General features: G+C 33.9%; 1 protein-coding gene across 3 annotated transcripts in view; it reads left to right on the plus strand.

Moving 5' to 3' along the window:
• Window positions 1–10,164, plus strand: part of CUNH12orf50 (chromosome unknown C12orf50 homolog) — a 32,476-nt gene extending 22,312 nt beyond the window's left edge. Inside the window, exons 8-13 of one of the 3 annotated variants that reach the window (XM_048800935.1) lie at window positions 2,264–2,371; window positions 3,621–3,737; window positions 5,100–5,204; window positions 5,445–5,648; window positions 7,177–7,269; window positions 9,984–10,164. In XM_048800935.1, coding sequence (XP_048656892.1) covers window positions 2,264–2,371; window positions 3,621–3,737; window positions 5,100–5,204; window positions 5,445–5,648; window positions 7,177–7,269; window positions 9,984–10,009 — 653 coding nt within the window. In that variant the 3' untranslated portion in view covers window positions 10,010–10,164. Of the gene's footprint in view, window positions 1–2,263; window positions 2,372–3,620; window positions 3,738–5,099; window positions 5,205–5,444; window positions 6,351–7,176; window positions 7,270–9,983 lie in introns of those variants that run through there. The other 2 variants (XM_048800940.1, XM_015482652.1) reach the window with 2 other exon arrangements.
• Window positions 10,165–18,452: the final 8,288 nt, after the last annotated feature.

The following is an 18,452-nucleotide window of genomic DNA, read 5'->3' on the forward strand; positions in this document are numbered from 1 at the left end:
TCCATTTTGACTTCTTCTTTTGCCAAGTTGTATTTCTAACATCTCTAGCCCACTTAAAAGTATCATTTTCTTGTTGATTTCACTGGGTAAATTTGGATCCTTTCTGCCAACTTCTTTTGGTTTATTTTTTAAATTGTACCTTTATTTTATTTGTTTTTACGTGGTGCTGAGGATTGAACTCAGTGTCTCACACGTGTGAGGCGAGTGCTCTACCCCTGAGCCACAGCCCCAGCCCCTCTGCCAACTTCTTGTCCTGCTTAGTAATCCTCTTCATCTCTGCTTTTAACTCCATGTATTAAATTTCTACTTTCTATTTGATAATTGTGTGAATTGTCTGATTAAATTCCCCATCAGTCATTTTTGGATATTAGTCATTATTTTTTCTAACTTTCTGTTGTTCCCTATTAGGAGGATATACTTCATCTTCTGGTTTTTGGTCAATTGTTCTGTTTCTTAATGTACATTCTAATTTTAATTACATGTTGAACATTGTGGATAATAATGATTAGTAGAGTATGAATGAGGTTGTTTTCCCACAGGGAAACTTTTTTTTTTTTTTTTTTTTTTCCGAAGGCAGCTAAACTATGAATGAGCAGGACACCTCAATTATGTCAGGGTTTGGTTTTAGGCTGTGTAGTAGATTATGTACTATTTGCTTTTTCTTTTGATATAAGGTCCTTATTCTGAGGGCAAGGCCCTTATTCCTAAGACATTACATTTCTAGGTTTGTAATGAGAGCCTCCATGAGCCAAGATCTCTCTACTCTGGGGAAGCTTGAACTCCAAATTTTGCCTCCAAAGTACTATGCAGTTGCCAACATCTCTGACCAATTCATTAGCCTCCTGGATGCTCATTTGCTAGTTTTCTGGGGTCCCACTTTGTATATGGAAAGCATAGAGTCTGTGTTTTTCAAGGGTGCTTCTTTGCTCTTTTTACCTTTGTCAGACTTCCCCCCAGGTTGAAGCCACTGTGCCACCTGAACTTTGGACTCTTTCTCTTTAGTAGTTGGTTAGTCATTTTCTGGTTGGAATGTATTTCCCTGCATGATGAATTAGAAATACCTTCATGGAAAAAGAGGAGAAAGCCAGGGTCAAGGAGATGTGAAATTTACATGTGTGCCTCTGTTGCTCTCAGGCATTACAGTTCTGTGCAGTGGGTTGTTTTCCAATCTGTTTTGGATATTTTGTAATTGCTTTTGGCAGGAAAGTTCTTATACAAGCCATTTGCTCATGGAAGAAACCAAATTCTGTTCTGAAATTTTTATCATTGTTTTGTTGTAAGCTTCATGAGGCCAAGAACCAGGTATAATTAATTACCACAGATAATTTTCTGAAGCAGAATATCTGGCACATGGAATGAATTCAGAAAATACTTACATAATAAATAATTGTATGTTTAAATATATTGAATATATTGAGTGACTGGGTTAACAGAGACATGTTTGGAAAACTTGCAGATGCTGGAAGTTAATATGCTAGAACAATGAGCCAAATCTTTCAAGATAAACAAGCAGTGATAAACATAAAGTCTTACATTTAGGTTCAAGACCTTAATGGTGACTTCAAATTGGGAAAGACCTGACATGATATAGTTTGTGAGGGGATAAAAGTGATTTTTTTTTTTGCCTTCAATGTTTCAAAAAAATTCAGTAATGTGTTTCCACTATCAAATAGCTAAGATAAGTCCACACTGAATTATTAAGAGTAGTATAGGAATATAATTAAATGTGATGAGTCATTGAAAGTACTCAGTGGAGGGTGTGACACATAGAAAAATGCTCCATAAATATCAGCTGTTATTCTATTACTTCCACTGGTTTTTCCACAGGTTAGTCCAGATATGGGTGTTATTTTAAAGAAGGTTATTTGAAATAAATATTTGATTTTAAGAAAGGGTAACTTGTGTGGTGAAGGATCTAAAAATTTTGTATGTAAGTAATATTTAAAGCAACTATGGGTATTTACTCTGAGTAGCTGTAAAAGATTGTTATAAGTTAAAGGGGAATTAATTTTGTGGAATATGTACATTGTCTTGCAATTTTCTATATGTAAGTTTGAATATCGGGTATTCAGTTATACCTACACATTAATACTTATGTATTCATGTAAGCATTTTTGATACATGTAGAGAATAGGGATGGCATCGCTGAAGTATTTAAACAAAAGCAGACAAAGGGATATTGTGGAGGATATTCTTGTGTTGAAAGGTAGCTTTGTATCACTTTTTGCCATTTGTTGCTTCTGACAGTAAGTTTTTGTCTTAGGAGGTGACTGTTATGTTCCACAAAGGATCATATTTCTTGGAGTAGATGAAAGTGAAGCTTTAAGTGAAGAGAAGGAAATCACCACACCAAAATGTTCAAATAATAAAGGTAATGAATCATTCAATAATATTGACCCTTTTGTAATTTGGATAGGTAAATTAAACATAAAGCTTGATTGTTATAGAAACCAGTATAAGAGGGGAAAGTAATAAATCATAGTATCCACTGAATAGGAGTGAGGTTCCAGTCCTGGCTCCGTCCCTAATTGTTTAACCTTGGAATTTAAACATTTTTAGCCTCAATTTCCTACTCTAAAAAATTAGCCTGTTGGGCTACATAATTTTTAGGAGCCTTGCTAGCTCTAAAGTTATTGATTATCTTAGAATATAATACCACATCCTTTTTCAGTTTTCTTTTCCCAACTTATAGAAGAATGACTAAATTTTTTTAGAGTGTGATCATTGCCAACTGTAGTTTATAAACAATTGAGAGAAACAACAAAATCTATCCTCAATAGTTCTATGCTGCTTTTACTGAACTTGGGAGCCTTTCTGCTTGAGCACCTTTCTTAGACCCAGCCAAAATGTACTGCTAACCTCAAATTAGAGGGATTCACATTTTCTATAATTATTATAAAATGTAAACCCATTTCATCTACTTTTTTGCTGACTATTAAATATCCTCAAGCATAAAGTTTTTTGTGTTAAAATATTTTAATGAAAAGTCATGTTAATCTCTTTACCTTTCTCATCAGAGTTGGAAAAGTTTTGTCCAATTTATCAAAGAAACTCTTTAAAAACTATACTAATATGGGAGGCATCAGTTATATATGACTATTTACATTTAAATTAATTAAATTTAAAAAGATTAAAAATTCAGTTTTCAGTTACATTTCAAGTGTTTAGTAGCCACATGTAGCTAGTGGCTACCATATTGAACATCATAGATTCAGAACATTTTTATCATTGTAGAGAGCTAATTGGATAGTCCCACTCCAAAGCATAGAGCAAATAAAAGTTGTTACATTTAAATTATTTTTTCAGAAAGTCAATTATAAATGGACCCACTTGTAAAATTAACAACCTTTTAATTCTTTTGCATGAAAACATTAAAAATATTGCTTGCCACTATTATGTTATTTATGTATGGAAGAATAATGCATGTCATTCCAGAGTTTTATCAGTAATATTTGAGGTACAGTCTGGCAACTATGAAATTTTAATGACACTTTCTAAAAATTAATATACATTTATATCTCTAAAGAGGTGTGTCCATATAATGTTTGAAAACTGAAATACCAACTTAAATGCTTCTTTTACTAATATTGACATTTTATTTTTTTAATTTGCTTTAAAAGATAACAAGGACAGTCCTCATCCAAAGCGTTCCCTAACTACCCGACTAGTACCTACAACGCATGTATTAAATGCTACTGAGAATATCAGTATGAAGTGCAGAGAGGACCCCTCTTCAAGTGAGACATTAGCTCTATCACTTTTAGGCCTTAAATATATGTGTCTTAGTGTGGATTTGTTTTGCTTATTTGAAATAGAATTTTAAAAAGAAAAAAAGAGATGGTTTGAAAATTATTCAGGACTGAGAATTAAGGACAAAGTATTCCTGTATTAATTCTAACAATGAATCGTGAAGTAGGTCCTAGTAAATTTTATGCTTTCCCACTAGTTTAATATAGACGTTAAAATAATAACATACTACTTTCAGAAGATTCACTAGTATATAACATTTACAATTTTCCATGTAGGGAAATATATTGGCAATACATTGGGTTTTGGATTGTTTTTCCTGATTTTGTTTATTCTTGCTATTCAATACTCTGAACTATTTATCTTTATACATTAAGACTTGTGAATCTTCCTGATTCCTTTCTTGTTTCCTTCTGGCCCTTATTTCATTTCTTGAACCCCTAAAATAATTTTGGTTTCCAGTGAGACACTGAAGGGGAACAATTATGCCTTTTCCTAGGAAACCATGTTTGGTGTCGTGGCACTTGTTAAAAATACAATTTCTAACTCCCAGGCCTGAGAGCTTGGAAACAGAGGCAGGACATGATATTGAGGAGGAGGCAGTAAATCAGAGCTTCGTTGAGGGCTTAAAACTTAAACTGAGGTTGAGAGCTAGGGCAAAGACAGGTTTATCAGTCTACTGTAGAGAGCAAGTGTAATCTACACAGTGTGATTGATATTCATTTCCTTTGCTCAGTAGACACTTGTGAATAACAGAATGTCTCCATCTACAAAATGATTGTAAGCTTCCCTGGAAATATTTAACTTAGAAATTCCTGGAAAATTAAAAACTCATATAAAACTTTGATGTAAAAAGATGCAAGTAAAAAGTGAAAAATTTATGAATTTAGTATTTACAAATTCTGATTTTTCAGTAGTTTGACCAAATCACTTGTATATACTCAACTTCTTAAGACTTTAAAAGGCTTTTGGACTAAAAGAATACAAAAAGATTTATGTTGAAAAAATTACTTAAAAATAGCACTATAAAAATGAAATTTATAGTTATATTTGGGATGCATTTTTATGTTCTTTTAAAAGAATCCACACAGGCCTTTGGAAGGAAGCTTTTTTTTTTTTTTTTTTTAAGGAAAGCTGCTTGTTGAAGATTTTGTCAGCCATTTACAAGATAGTTTGTTTTGTGTCACTTAACAGTAAATATCACCCTTTGTTTTAAAAAGTAAAGTATTGGGGTAGTCCATTTTTTTTTTCTTGCTTGGTTTTTGACTGCACAGATATCTAATTAACACCTACAGTAACTTTCACATGAAACAATCTCTTTAAAAACTGTAAAAATTTGTATCTTCTCTAAGTGAATGATGTCCAGCCAGTGAGGAAGCCTCATTTTAAAGGTGTGAAAAAAAGAAAATGGATTTATGATGAACCAAAGAACTTTCCTGGCTCTGGAATGCGGAGAGGTAAAGGATCAATATATTTCATGTTTCTAAATTGTCATTTAAAAAGTGGTTAGATATCAAATATGTTCTTTGTGGAAAACAGTTTACTGTAATGTACCATAAATGTTAGACATCAACCTAACTCCTCTAAACTTAATTCTTTTAGCTTGTGTTGCCTTCCATTATACTATCAAATACTAAAAGTACAATATACTTTTTATGGATGTGAAGCCAGTTTTATCCTTCACTTTTGTTTTATAGCTGTACAGCTCCAAAATCCCAAAAATAAAATGAGTTACCATCATAATAATAAAAACCGAAATGCTGAGAATTCAGCTTATATCCACGTTCAAAGAGATGCTGTCAGGACTGTCCCACTGAATGCACCGCCCCGCAGCAGACCCCCGAGTGGATCCTACCATAAAGCTGATGTTAACAAGGAACCCAAACTCAACCTCTGTTCAGGTAAGGCTCCTGACTGATGTGGTTTACTGTGTCTGTGATTGCATTCCCATGGAATTTCCTGATGGATTGGCTAATCCTCACTACTATACCCCATCCCCCTCTTCTTTTTCTGGGTTGTCATCATAACATGTGAAGGAGAGGGAGGATTTCTTCCATGTGCAGTCATGCACATGATTTAAAGGCTATGGAAGAAAACTCACGTTGGGTGCAGATGACTTGACATGGTACCTCCCTGGAGTTATGCCTCAGAACACTGTACTTTGTTCCCCCTGGACAGCTTCATTTCACCAGAGGGGATTGTTTTTTAATGGTTGACATTTTCTTGTTCCACTAACTGCATTGTTCAGTTATCACTGTCAGGCTATTCTTTAGGCCTTCATGATTACTTTCTGAAAGGGTTACTTTGGGGGTTAACTGCAATATTGTTGACAACCTCTCATCTCTCCCACCATGCACAGATTGCTTCTAAATCATTTCATCATGTAATAGGCAAAGTCATAGTGTATGTCAGGAAGTACAAGGCCACAGGGGATAGAGAACCAAATCTCTTTTCTCCCTGTCTCAGAGGAATTTTTCTGTTTTGAAGTTGGTTTTCATTTTTCTCAATCTAACAAAAAACGCCACTTAAAATTTCTTTAATTTCATGTTTCTGTCTCTCCATGTTCACAGTGTCGTTGGTAAAGTTTCAAATGTTATGTACTTTCAAAAATCTTAGATTCTTAGATTCTTCAACAATTTAAATAAGAAGTTAGCTTTAAAGTATTTTTCTATTCATTTTTAGAATAAACTGACATATGGATGTCAGTTCTTAGATGAAACTGCCCCTTAGTTTTCTTTATAATAATAATGATATAATAATAAAATAATAAATAATATATTAAAAATAATATAAAATTATTTTATTACTACTTTACTCTAAGTGGGTGGCTGAAAAGAATATAAGTAATAGAACAGTTTGTTGCTAGGATCTAGATTTTTGTGAAGGTGCCAGTAATTACACTCTGATGTTTTTGGTTTTACATCATTAATGCAAATGTCAACAAGGGGAAAAAGCAAATTCTTTTTATTGTTACCAACCATGCTTTGAGAACCACAGCTTCATAGTAACACATGCAAACACAAATATAAGTGTTGGAAGTCAATTAATGGAAGAGGAAACATGACTTGGGCTGTACCGCATTTAAAAAAAATAAAGCTCTACAAAAGTAGCAAGATTTTGTGTTAAATTACAATAAAGCAAGGCAGTGAAATATTTTGGTTGTATCCAGACATCACCTTCTTCTCCAGCTTGCCTCATGGGAGAGAACCTTATTTGAGGAATGGGATAGTCAATTAAGAGATCCATAACCATGATCAGTGATAGCTTAAGTGGTCTCATTTATATCCCTGATGCCTTAGCTTCGAAATGTTAAAATGAAATATTTGGAGAATAGCTTCACTGTTGAGATGTTTGTAACTTTGAAACACCCTTGGAATATGATTTTAAAGTTAGAGAATATTTAGTAGTAGTCTTCTTTTATTTTTTCAGACAAATATATGTCAACTTCATATAATGGTTCAGCCTGGCGAAAACGAATTCCTTTTTCAAAACCTTATTCAAAAACTGAAAAAATATATCCAGGTAAATATTTACTTTAAGGTATCATGTGATTCTGAAAATGAATGACAAGTTTTTAAGTTCAAGAAATATTTTAGAGAAAAATTTAAATGAATACAACTTTCAAGATATATATGCACACTTATTTACTTGGAGTTTTGAAGTTCTCTTGTCTATTAGCAATTTAATTTTACCTTGTTTTATTGTGTTCCTCTTTGCCAATTTTTTTTAACTCAGGACCTCATGCGTGCTTAGGAAATCACTCTACCGCTGAGCTACATTTCCACCCTCTCTTTGCCTGTTATCAGAAAAACTTTTGATATAATTATTTTCCTTATCAACAGGAATAGTAAGTAGGTGCAGCAGTTGTATACAATGTTTAGATGTATCCTTTGCTACACTACAAGACAAACATATTAAACCATATTGTGGTACAAATAAGAGGCAAAGCCTTGCTATATATCTACCATAGACAAATATAGACTGATTTGGATGACAGGGCATCCAAGATGAATTTTCTCAGCCAGAAGGTGCCAAGTGACTGAGCTTTCCACCTGGTAGTACTTTGTGCTATAGGAGGGAATTGGGGATCCCAGGAACCTCCTCAGGACAGAGGATTGTAGGAGTCCTGACATGAGATTGATCTTTTGTTAAATAGCTTTCTGTCTTTTCCTAGCTTGAAAGGGAGTGGGCAGTAGATTTGGAAAACTACACAGAATAAAATTTCATTACTTCTCAGACAACTGAATCTTTCAAAAAAAGTTTCAGACAAAGCTCTTATCTATACAAGTATCCCAGAATTTTCAAAATAGTCTGAAATCTATAAGCTCTTTTATTAGTGCTTCCTGGAAGGAACCAGAACACATCCAGAATAGACATTTTCCCTTTCCCAAAGTGATAACTGAACTGTAAGGTCTTGAAAACTTTTTTGACTGCAACTGTGACTCAGTTCTTAGACCTATGTATATATTATACACTGGAAACAACTGTCTTTATTTCCTGCCCATCTTTTCCCAAATTATAATGTTCTGTAAAATAACTCTGTTGCAGGGCTATTTAAGTGACTATATTTTCTTTTAGCTTTGTTTTTCAAGTGATGATGGCATTTAATTTGGGGTGAGGGAAGGAGATAAAGATGAATATCTTGAATGAAGTTAGTAATTGTTGAGATACAGCATTTTCTCATCTTGAGTGAAATTAGCAATTTTTGAGATACAGCGTTTTCTCCTATGGTTTCCTTCTGGAGTGAGATGGTATTTGGAATATTAAAGGATGTAGTCTCCCTGACCCCTTTCCGGTTCCAATGAATACTCTTGTATCCCAATTGCTTTCTCCTTACCCATCCCAGATAAACATGAATCATACAAGAATTGTGGTAAGAATCATAAAGATGCTCTTGTTGTTGAGTACAATTGGAGTGGGGGGTTGGTATGCAGCTATAATACTCAATTGATGGTCTTTGCCAGAGAGATCAGTACAAACCAAGCCCAGCATTCACCAATCAAACCCTTGTTAATTAAAGTATGGTCTGAGGACCAACTGTAATGATATCACCTGGGAGCTTGCTGGAAATGTGGAATCTCCATATCAGACCTGTTTTGTCATAATTTGCATGTTAACAACATCCTCAGTTGATTATAGGTACACATTAAAGTTTGAGAAACCTCCATTTAAGACCCAGGCAAGTCAAGCCTATTGAAATTATATTCTCTTCCTAGCTGTCACAGAGCAGCAGACATTTCCCTTTGTTCCAATACCAGAAATTAGTATCAACAGCAAAGAGATGGGGTAGGGAGAAACCCCTAAGAAAAAATTTTAAATGTGTGACTTAATATGAAAATAAGTGACTAAGAAATCACTTGGGTTGGACTAAATTTTTGTGAAAAGAACTGGATACATTTTCCACATCAGTAAGAACAGGGACTTAGTTTCTAGAAATTAAATGGATGTCATAAATTAGTTTATAAAGTTAATAATCTATCATAAAATAAATTTTGTTTTCTTATTTGCTTTTGATTGGGAAATAGGTAACTCCAGAACTCATCTTTTCCATTTGTTGTCATTGAAAAAATATGAAGAGAAAGATTAGCTTGTGTTTTTCCCCCATATGTTCTTGCTAGGGCATAGAACAGCAATTTCAATATTTCCCAGGGGACAGATGGACTGCTAGAGGGAAGGAGGCAGAAAACACAAGCTGCCACCAGTCTGTTCATCTAAGGCTCTGGCAGCCAAGACAGAGAAGTGTAAATGGGTGAGAGGAGCCTTTTGGGAAAATGCTGTTGGATTCTATGAGGACAATGCAGAAGGAGAGGAAATTGTTGAGTGTCTGTGGGAATCAGGGCCAGGAGCTGAAGGCAACTAGAGACATCATTCTCATTGCCAGCTTTCCCTCAAGGCCACATGTCCTTTCTGATAGGGATATAGCTGATGTGAATGGCAGTGCCTGTCTCTATATTATGGAATGTTCATTCTGTTCATTGTGAATATCTCAGAGTGCAGACTTATATATAGTATTATCTCCATTCCATTCCTCCTCCCTCTAAATTCAATACTCAGTAAGCACTGAAAAGAAGTTGATGAAGTTTGAATGACATTTTGAAAATTTATGAGTAAAAGCAAAAGCTTATTTTTTTTGCCTTTAGATTTTATGGTAAGTAATTAGGAAAGGAAATATGATTATTGAAGTCCTGAAAAAGGCTGGAAAAGAAAATAAAATATTTTGTGTATTCTATTATTAGAGCCAAGAAGAAATGGTAGCAAGTAAACTTGGAGGTTGAGAGAAGAGAAAAATGAGAAAAGAGATAAGTGCCAGCCATCATCTGATTTACAATCAACAATGAAAATTCAAAGAATGAGATATTCAAGTACTCCATACTATATACTGGATAGCCAAAGATGATAAAATGCAAATTCTGAAAATAAGATGCAGGAAGTACATTGTGCTCTTTCAAAACTGATAAAAATGCAAATTACAAACAGCTGCCTGTGTATTTATGTAGGTCTGGAATTTATTCAATGCATTACCACAACATTTAATAAAGTTTAAAAGTTTGAGAATTAAAATCATTCTTTAATCATAAACCAAGTTAGATCGTACAGATTGTGGAGTAAAATTATGCCTTTGATCTCTATTTTGCAATACTCTTAATGGAAGGAATCTCACATTTTCTTACTTTATCGAAATTTTAAGCTGGGCCCTAAGCAATAATAATACACAAATCATAAACAAATTCAATGAAGCCTCAGGGTTACAGTCTGATGATGAGTACATCTGAGGAATTTCAAAGAATTACACTTTGATGTGTGGTAGGAGACAAAGTTGGTTTATTATGCAGGGTAGTTGCTGAACAACATCTTTTAATTGGTAACTATAAAATATATCTGCTGGGATGTGCTACATTCAAAACTGAAAAATAAATATTTTCCTTCCATGAAAACAAAACAATGGAGAAAAAGACATGTAAAATAATATTTAATAACACGGTGTCCCCAAGACTTAGTGAAGTTTTAAGACTTCCATAACTCCAGTAGTATAAATACTTATAAATGCAAAAATGACTTCATTTGAAAACTTATTTCCATTTATTTTGCATTTTGAATAATAATTGTTTTATTTAGTTTTAAAATTTCAGTCAGAATTAACCATCTGCACAGTGACAGAAACAAGAACTAAAAAATTTGTTCCTCAAACTTAAAAAAGTATGAAAAAAATCTCTATAAGGATTGCTTTCAAGTGATGTTTTTATAATTTTGTGGTGTTTATACTGCAGAGTTTCTTGAAGCTTAGAAATTTACTAAGACTTTGTGACAAGTATTTATATGCACATGCAAACTGTGGTTATTGGTATCCCCTTGTTCAATATTTATTGGGGAATTAATGTTCTTAGAAATATTTTATTTTTAAAGAATATCTTAAAAGATGTAATTCCATTTTGCCGAGTAATGAACCCTAGTTTTTGGCTTCTAATGATGTTTCATATGCTTATTTTTAGTAACATTGGATATAATCATTTTGTTTACATGCAGAGTAGATAGAAATATAAACTGTGCCAGCAAATTTGAGAGAGATGTAACAAAATAGGTGAGTTAAAAAGCTGCCTGGGTGGAAGCTGATAGGAGCCCTCATATAATCCCCTTTAACAAACAGATCTGTGTCTTCTAAAGCATTAAATATTGCTGAACATGAAAGAGTTCTGAGAAGGCATTCCAAAATATTTTTCTTGAAGTGCAGATTCTCAGTGTATGTTTTTACTGCATCCTGAAGAACCATTGGGATGAGAAAAATCTGAAGGCCAGGCTGAATGTGATTATATACATGCTGCTTCTGAATAAATAGAAACTTTCATTATGATAAACTTTGTCTAAAGGGTCAAGTAGAACATGGCATTAACCATCTCCGTTTTTATATTTGTGATTAGGAAAAAGGTAATTGGTTTAAATGGGGCTAAACTATTAGTGAAGAAAGAAGAAGATAGCGAACTCCAAAAGAAGAAAAGAGAGGAAAAATAAGTGGGCAACCAAAAAAAAAAAAAAAAAAAAGCCAACAGAACCTGTTTGCTGACTCCTGAACATATAAATAGAGCTTTTAAACTTAAGTTTCATAAAGCCTATGCTGGGTAGTTGCTTTTTTTTGGTACTTGCGGATGCTTTTTATGACTTTTCACTGGTGGCCTATGATTCCACTCTTTTAAAAATGCAGCAGTGATAAAAAATTATAATAACATTTATTAGATGCTTAGTATATTGTTTACAAGGGCAAAATACCCCAAAATGAGCATCAAAATGAGTGTTTCCTAGTTTTGGGGGAAGGAAGTCTGACATCAAGGCCTCACCAGAGTTGATTCATTCTGAGGACTGGGCGGGGAGAATCTGATGTGCTGTAGGCTCCCCTCCTTGGTTTTGAGTAGGGCTGTCTTCTTCCTGTACTACTCCCATTACCTTTCCTCTATGTGTGTCTCTGTGTTCAAATTTCCCCTTTTATAAAGATACAAGTCATATTTTTTTATTTGTTCTAATTAGTTATACCTGACAGTAGAATGCATTTTGACACATCTACACAAATGGAGTATAACTTCTCATTCTTCTGGTTGTGCATGTTGTAGAATCACACCAGTCTTGTAATCATATATGTACATAGGGTAATAATGTCCAATTCATTCTATTCTCCTTCCTACTCCCATACCCCCTCCCCTCCCTTTACTCCTCCTGCCTATTTGACTAGGACTCATCCTAATGACCTCATTTCAACTCAGTTACCTCTGCGAGGACCCTGGCTCCAAACAAAATGCCAGGGATGAGAACGTCAACACCCACATTTTGAGAGGGACATATGAGGGTGACTTCTGAATACTTCCTGGTAAATGTATAAGTCTTGCAAGTCTTACCTTTTCTTTGCCTTCCCTTAAGACTGGTGTAGATAACTTCCTATTTGTTTAGGAAGTTAACAAATAGTTAATTAATAAGTTAATTAACTTCCTGTTTGTTTCTCACATATCCAGATATGCATATTGTGAATATTACACAATATTGTGTTTTCTGACAACCAGTGCAAGAAAAAAACATGGATAATTACATCAGAAAATTATACTGTATTTAATAAAACATTTTTATGGTACTACATTCAAAATAGAGCCTACTTTGTGTAAACTTAATTGAAATTCATTCAGCAAGTGTTAAAGGGGCATCCTCTAAGATCAAGCCTTTTGCTAGATGTTACAGAGATAAAGTTTTTTCCTTCTAAATACTTCTAATATAATGAAAGATGCAATGTGTGATTTAATAATTTATAATCCTATGTGTGCCATATTGGAGGAATGGAATAGGTAGAATGAGATACCACACCTGAAAATTTAGCTCAACATTGAGTAGTCACAGATTTTGTAAAACTTTTCTTGCTGTTAGCATTCTTCCTTGAGCAGGAATGCTGATTTACAACACTGCATGAAGTGGTGGCCAGCCTGACACTGGTACCCCTGTGGGATAAAGGATGAATTGCTAATGATGAAATGCTAGATTTTAAGAAGCAGTTCTTCGCTTCAAAGAAGAAAAATTGTGTTTGTGCTCCTCAGAAAAAATGTGAGAAAATTAGTTTTGGAGTGAACTTTTTTACTTGGACATCCACCTGAATTTCATTATGCAATTATATTATGCATAGTGTTTAGCTTAGTTCTTCCATTAAGCTATGAGTATTTCCAAGGAAAGAGCAATGTCTTTTCTTCTGTACATGCCCTGAACCTGGCATATAATAAGCACTTAATACTACTTGAAGGATCTAGTGCCTGTCTCCGAGATTTCTTTCCATTGATCTTATACAGCCTTTAGGCAAAGAATGCAAGGTCATTTCCATGAACCTTGTGTTTTGAGAGACTTGTACTGGGCAAGGATTCCCCAAGATCATGAAAACATGCTCCTCCGAGTGTGCTAGTACCTGAGAGAGGCTGGATTTTATGGTTGAGATCACTGTATGGCCATTTCCTGGGCTATATAAACTTTTTCCCCAGGATAGCTCTCAGACAGTGGCCATGGGGAATTTGTTGATGAAGGACTGTTCTACCCTCCATGTACACAGAGTCTGTCCAACCTTGGAACACCGTAAAGAATGAGAAAAGAAGCAAGAAGGAGGATACTTCATTCCAGGAAACTGAGGCTTGTCATGCTTCTAGTTTCTAGTGTAAAATTGTGAATTGTTCTAAATTCTAAATACAAACCTGGTCTTATATCATTTTGTAGGTGTATTTGTTAGCATGATTTATAACTTTTAAATATTTAGATATATGGTTTAGAATCGAATATATGGTCATAGAATGGATCTTGCTCTGGGCTTTGCAAATAATGGTGGTTGGACTACTTAACAAGGGAAAAGAACAATTTCTATCCAGTGATCCCAATGCTCATCTTGTCCTGTTAATTCTGTTAACACTTGGTATTTTAACACAGATTGATTTTGGTTTTCTTTTTCATTCAAATCTTGTGCAGGCCAGAAAAGATTGTACTAGCTGTAGTAGGAGTCTAGGCTTTTGCTAGGGATTTGTCCTCACAATAAAGGGGCTTGGCTGAGAAGGAGGGGCAGTATAAATTTTTTTTGAATATTTCAGATGAAAAATGTAGCATATGAGTGTATAATCTCTAGATAATTCCCAATTCCTGATTCTACAACTCTTTAGGCAATACAGGGGGTTATTGTAATATGGTACTGTTGTGGTTAATTAAGGAAGCCTTGGGAAAGCCATTGGGTTTGGGCATCGTTTTGTGAGAAGTAATGGAGGCCATGATCTTTGATTTTGACCAAAGAACAATTTGGGAGACTCATTCAAATGTGTTTAGCATGTTTTCTAATCTCCAATGTTAAATCTAATCTATATTAGATTTTTAAGCTCATACTGTAATAGTATTAGAAGGTATTAAGTAGTAATTTTCCCCTCAAGTATTTTCATACTACTTTCTTCTGGTATCACATTACCATCTCTGAGACTTCTTTCCTTTGATCCAACTAGTATAGTTCTTAGGCCAGGAATGCATGAACCCTGAGTTTTGGGAGATTTGAACTGGGAAATAATTCCACAGGACCATGGAGACATGCTCCTTCTTCTAGGGCTGTAGTGCCTGGGATGCTTGGAGAGGGAAGAGAGAGAAGAGAGAAGAGAGGAGAGAGAAGAGAGAGAGAGAGAACGTTTGAGTGAGAGACAGGAAGAGAGAGAAGGACAGGGAGAGAGAGATGATTACTACATAAATTTGTAGGGTTTAGATAGATAGATAGATAGATAGATAGAACTTAGTTTGACACATAATAACTACTCAATAATTTTAGCCTTTATGAAAATATAATTAATTGTTAAAGAATTAAAATATAGACATATTTCTAACAGAATGTAAACTATACATTCAGAAAAATCTTTCCTGGAAAAATATACCTTAAAAACTCCATATCTAGAAAAAAACAGAGTACAGGGGAACAGGTAGGAAAGAAAGGGACTTTCTCAAAGGCCAGAATGATAAACAGGCAATTCAGAGGTGTAAGGAAGCATTAGCTCTCACGCTTACCCTGAGGTATCTACAAATCCCCTCCATAGGGTTTGATTTTAAGTGGTCTACAAATGGGGGAATTAGAAACAAAGTATAGGACATGAAGAGGGTGAGGGTCGTACTTAAATCTCAACAAAATCCAGGACCCTTTAATGGTGAACTAGAAAGGGAACCAGGAAAAGAACTTTTGCCTTGAGGACAGAAGAGAGTGTTAATATATAACTTCTCTCTTTAACATATCTAAAGATTTAACTTTTCTCTTCAGCTAAATTTGGGGCTTGAATCCACATTATTAGAATATCCTAAAAAACTTCAAGTCAAAAATTTAGTATAAAGTGTTCCCAAATTATGGTTACCTGTATGAAGCAAATGGAAATCATTTTTGGTCTATGGTCATTAAACTCAGTCCTCAAGTAATCATTGAGGTAAATTTCCAAGAAACGCAAGCAGACAATAAACGTATAGAAACAGCCATTGAATAACAAATGAGAATAAGACACGGTGAGAAATACTTAAGGTAAAAAGAATGTATTGAAAATAGGACGAATTGATAAGAAGGTATTGGTGTCAGAGATTTTAAAAGGAGCCATAGAATATTTAGATGAGAATGTAAATACTTGAAGGTAGAATAATAAAGGGTTGGGTAGGGAAAGGTTCAAAGCTTGTTGAATAGAGTGTATACTGAAGGATATGCTTGAACACACTATCCACGATGTAGTATACAAAGACTAAAACACTGAAAATGTAAAAGAAAGGTAGAAAGAGATGGGGAATAGAGTGCCAACTTGTGTTGCCCAGAGGAGACAACAAGAAAGTAAGAGACACAATAAGCAGAAAGTTTAGAAAATTTCCAGTTGTTGAAAAACACTACTCTTAGATCCAAGAATCCATTGGATTTTTTTTTTTTAAAGGAAGAACAAAAAGCATCCCACACCTAAACCCTTCATCTTTAAACTGCAGTACATCAAAAAGTATCATCTTAAAGTAGTCCGAGAGAAAAGACATTTTACCTACAAAGGAAGAAATATCATGCTGATATTTGAGCTCTAAAAAGCAACAGAGCCAGATGACTGCAGAATACTGCAGAATAATCAATGCACTGAAAGAAAATAATTATCAGTTCAGACAAAAAGGTTAGTTATTTTCCAAGAATTTGTGAAAAATATAAATCTCTTAGATGTATTAAAACAGTTTTTTTTTTCTGTGATTACTAAAATGTGACTTATGAAGAATATTCTTCAGGAAAAAGGAAAGTTATTTACAAAAATATTCTGAGGCATGTGAAAAATGGTAATCAAAGAATATGATGAACTTGTTGTTTAAGAAAATAATAGCAACATAAAGCAAAGGCCATGTGAATTTGTGAGTTTAAAAACACCAAGATAGAACTAACTACAATCTCAACAACAGCTGCAGCCAAAAAAGGGAAGGTATGATATAAGCTGAGGCATTAATGATACATGTTAAAATTTCTAGGATAACTGCAAGAAAAGAAAACCCAATTGCTGCAAAATTAGAAGGAATAAAATGGAACAAGAATTTAAAAAAAGGAAAAAAAGGGATATAAAAATCATATAAAATAGCAAAAGTGAAATGTATCAGTAATAACAAAATAAATGTAGCAAATTCTAATTGATAAATAATTTTAATATTCAACTAGAGGTTGTTTCAAAAAGGGACCTAGGTAAAACTTTACAACATAGAACATTTGATACTGGTGAATTCTAAGCAAAAGAAAACTAATGTTGTGTAAAAGATCATTATGACAGAAAGACAAAAAAATATTACTAGAGATAATTACCACATATGGATAAAAGTTTTTGTTCACCAACTATAAACAGAGCTGTTTTCAGGCACCAAATAAGTTTTTATATGCCCCCAAATAAAGACACAAACGATTTTAGCCAAACAATTAGTAAGATGGACATAATGACATTTAGACTACTATTGTACATAGAATGGTATGATGTTCCCTAAGAGTGTCACTCTCACCTTAGTGCACATGTCCTGGGTAATCCCTGTAACTATGGATAATGATGGATTAGCACTCCTGTCAGTAGGCTCTGATGTATGGCATAGATGACTTTAAGAAATGGAGATTATAATGGTTGAATCTGATTTAATAGAGTAATAATTAAATACTAGATAGAATGAAACAAGAATTGTGCAGAAAACAATGCAAGGGAGAGTCTATGTTACTAATTTGGGAAATAGAGTCACATGGCAGGGAATATGGGTAATATCTAGGACAGTTGCCCCCACTGACAGCCAACAAAGAAATAAGGACCCCAGTCCTACAGTTATAGGAATTGAATTCAGACAATAGCCTGAATGAGAATGGAAGCAAAATTTTCCTCACATCATATACCTCTGACCAGAACAAGAACTATGTGCTAAAACTAGAATTTTGTTTTTAAGAGTTTAAGTTTATGGTAATTTATTACACAGCAGTAGAAAACTATATAACTACTATGTTTAACAACTGGAGAATTTGCATTTAAAAACAAAACAAATGCATGGTCCTTTATAGAAACTGCAGAGTTGGTCCATAAAGCAAGTCTCAACAAATTTCAAAGTATTTGTTATGTGTACCTTTTGTTGTGATAATATAATTTGGTTAGAATCAACAAAGAATAAAGATATCCATATATGTGGAAATTAAATTACACATTCCTATTCTAAATAAATCATGAGTCAAAGAAGAAAGCAATGAAAATTAATATATGCTTAGTAATGAATAATAAAAGTTTTACATATCAACATTTGTGGAATGCAATTAACTCTTGCCAAACTTGGAATAGAAGGGATTTCTCATAAACTGAGAAAGAATATCAGCAAAATTCTAAAATAAACGTATTCAATTTTGAATGATAACATTCCCTTTAATTTGAGGATCAAAACAAGGGATTCTCACTATCACTGACTTAATTTATCACTTTACTAAAGGGCTTTGTAGACATGATAAGATGAGGAAAAATAATAAGCCATCTAACAATTGGAATTGAGGAAAGAAATATCATTATTCTTAGGTGATATAATTGCCTCTTTAGAAATATCTAAACATTAGTGAACAAATTATTAAATGTATTAGGATAGGTTGGCTAGTTTTAGATATAAGAATGATATATAACTCTGAGGGTCTCCTTCCATTTCCATGCAAATTCCCTTCTCTCTCCCTTTCCCTC

Source organism: Marmota marmota, unplaced genomic scaffold, assembly GCF_001458135.2.
Source record: "Marmota marmota marmota unplaced genomic scaffold, marMar, whole genome shotgun sequence".
Taxonomy (NCBI): domain Eukaryota; kingdom Metazoa; phylum Chordata; class Mammalia; order Rodentia; family Sciuridae; genus Marmota; species Marmota marmota.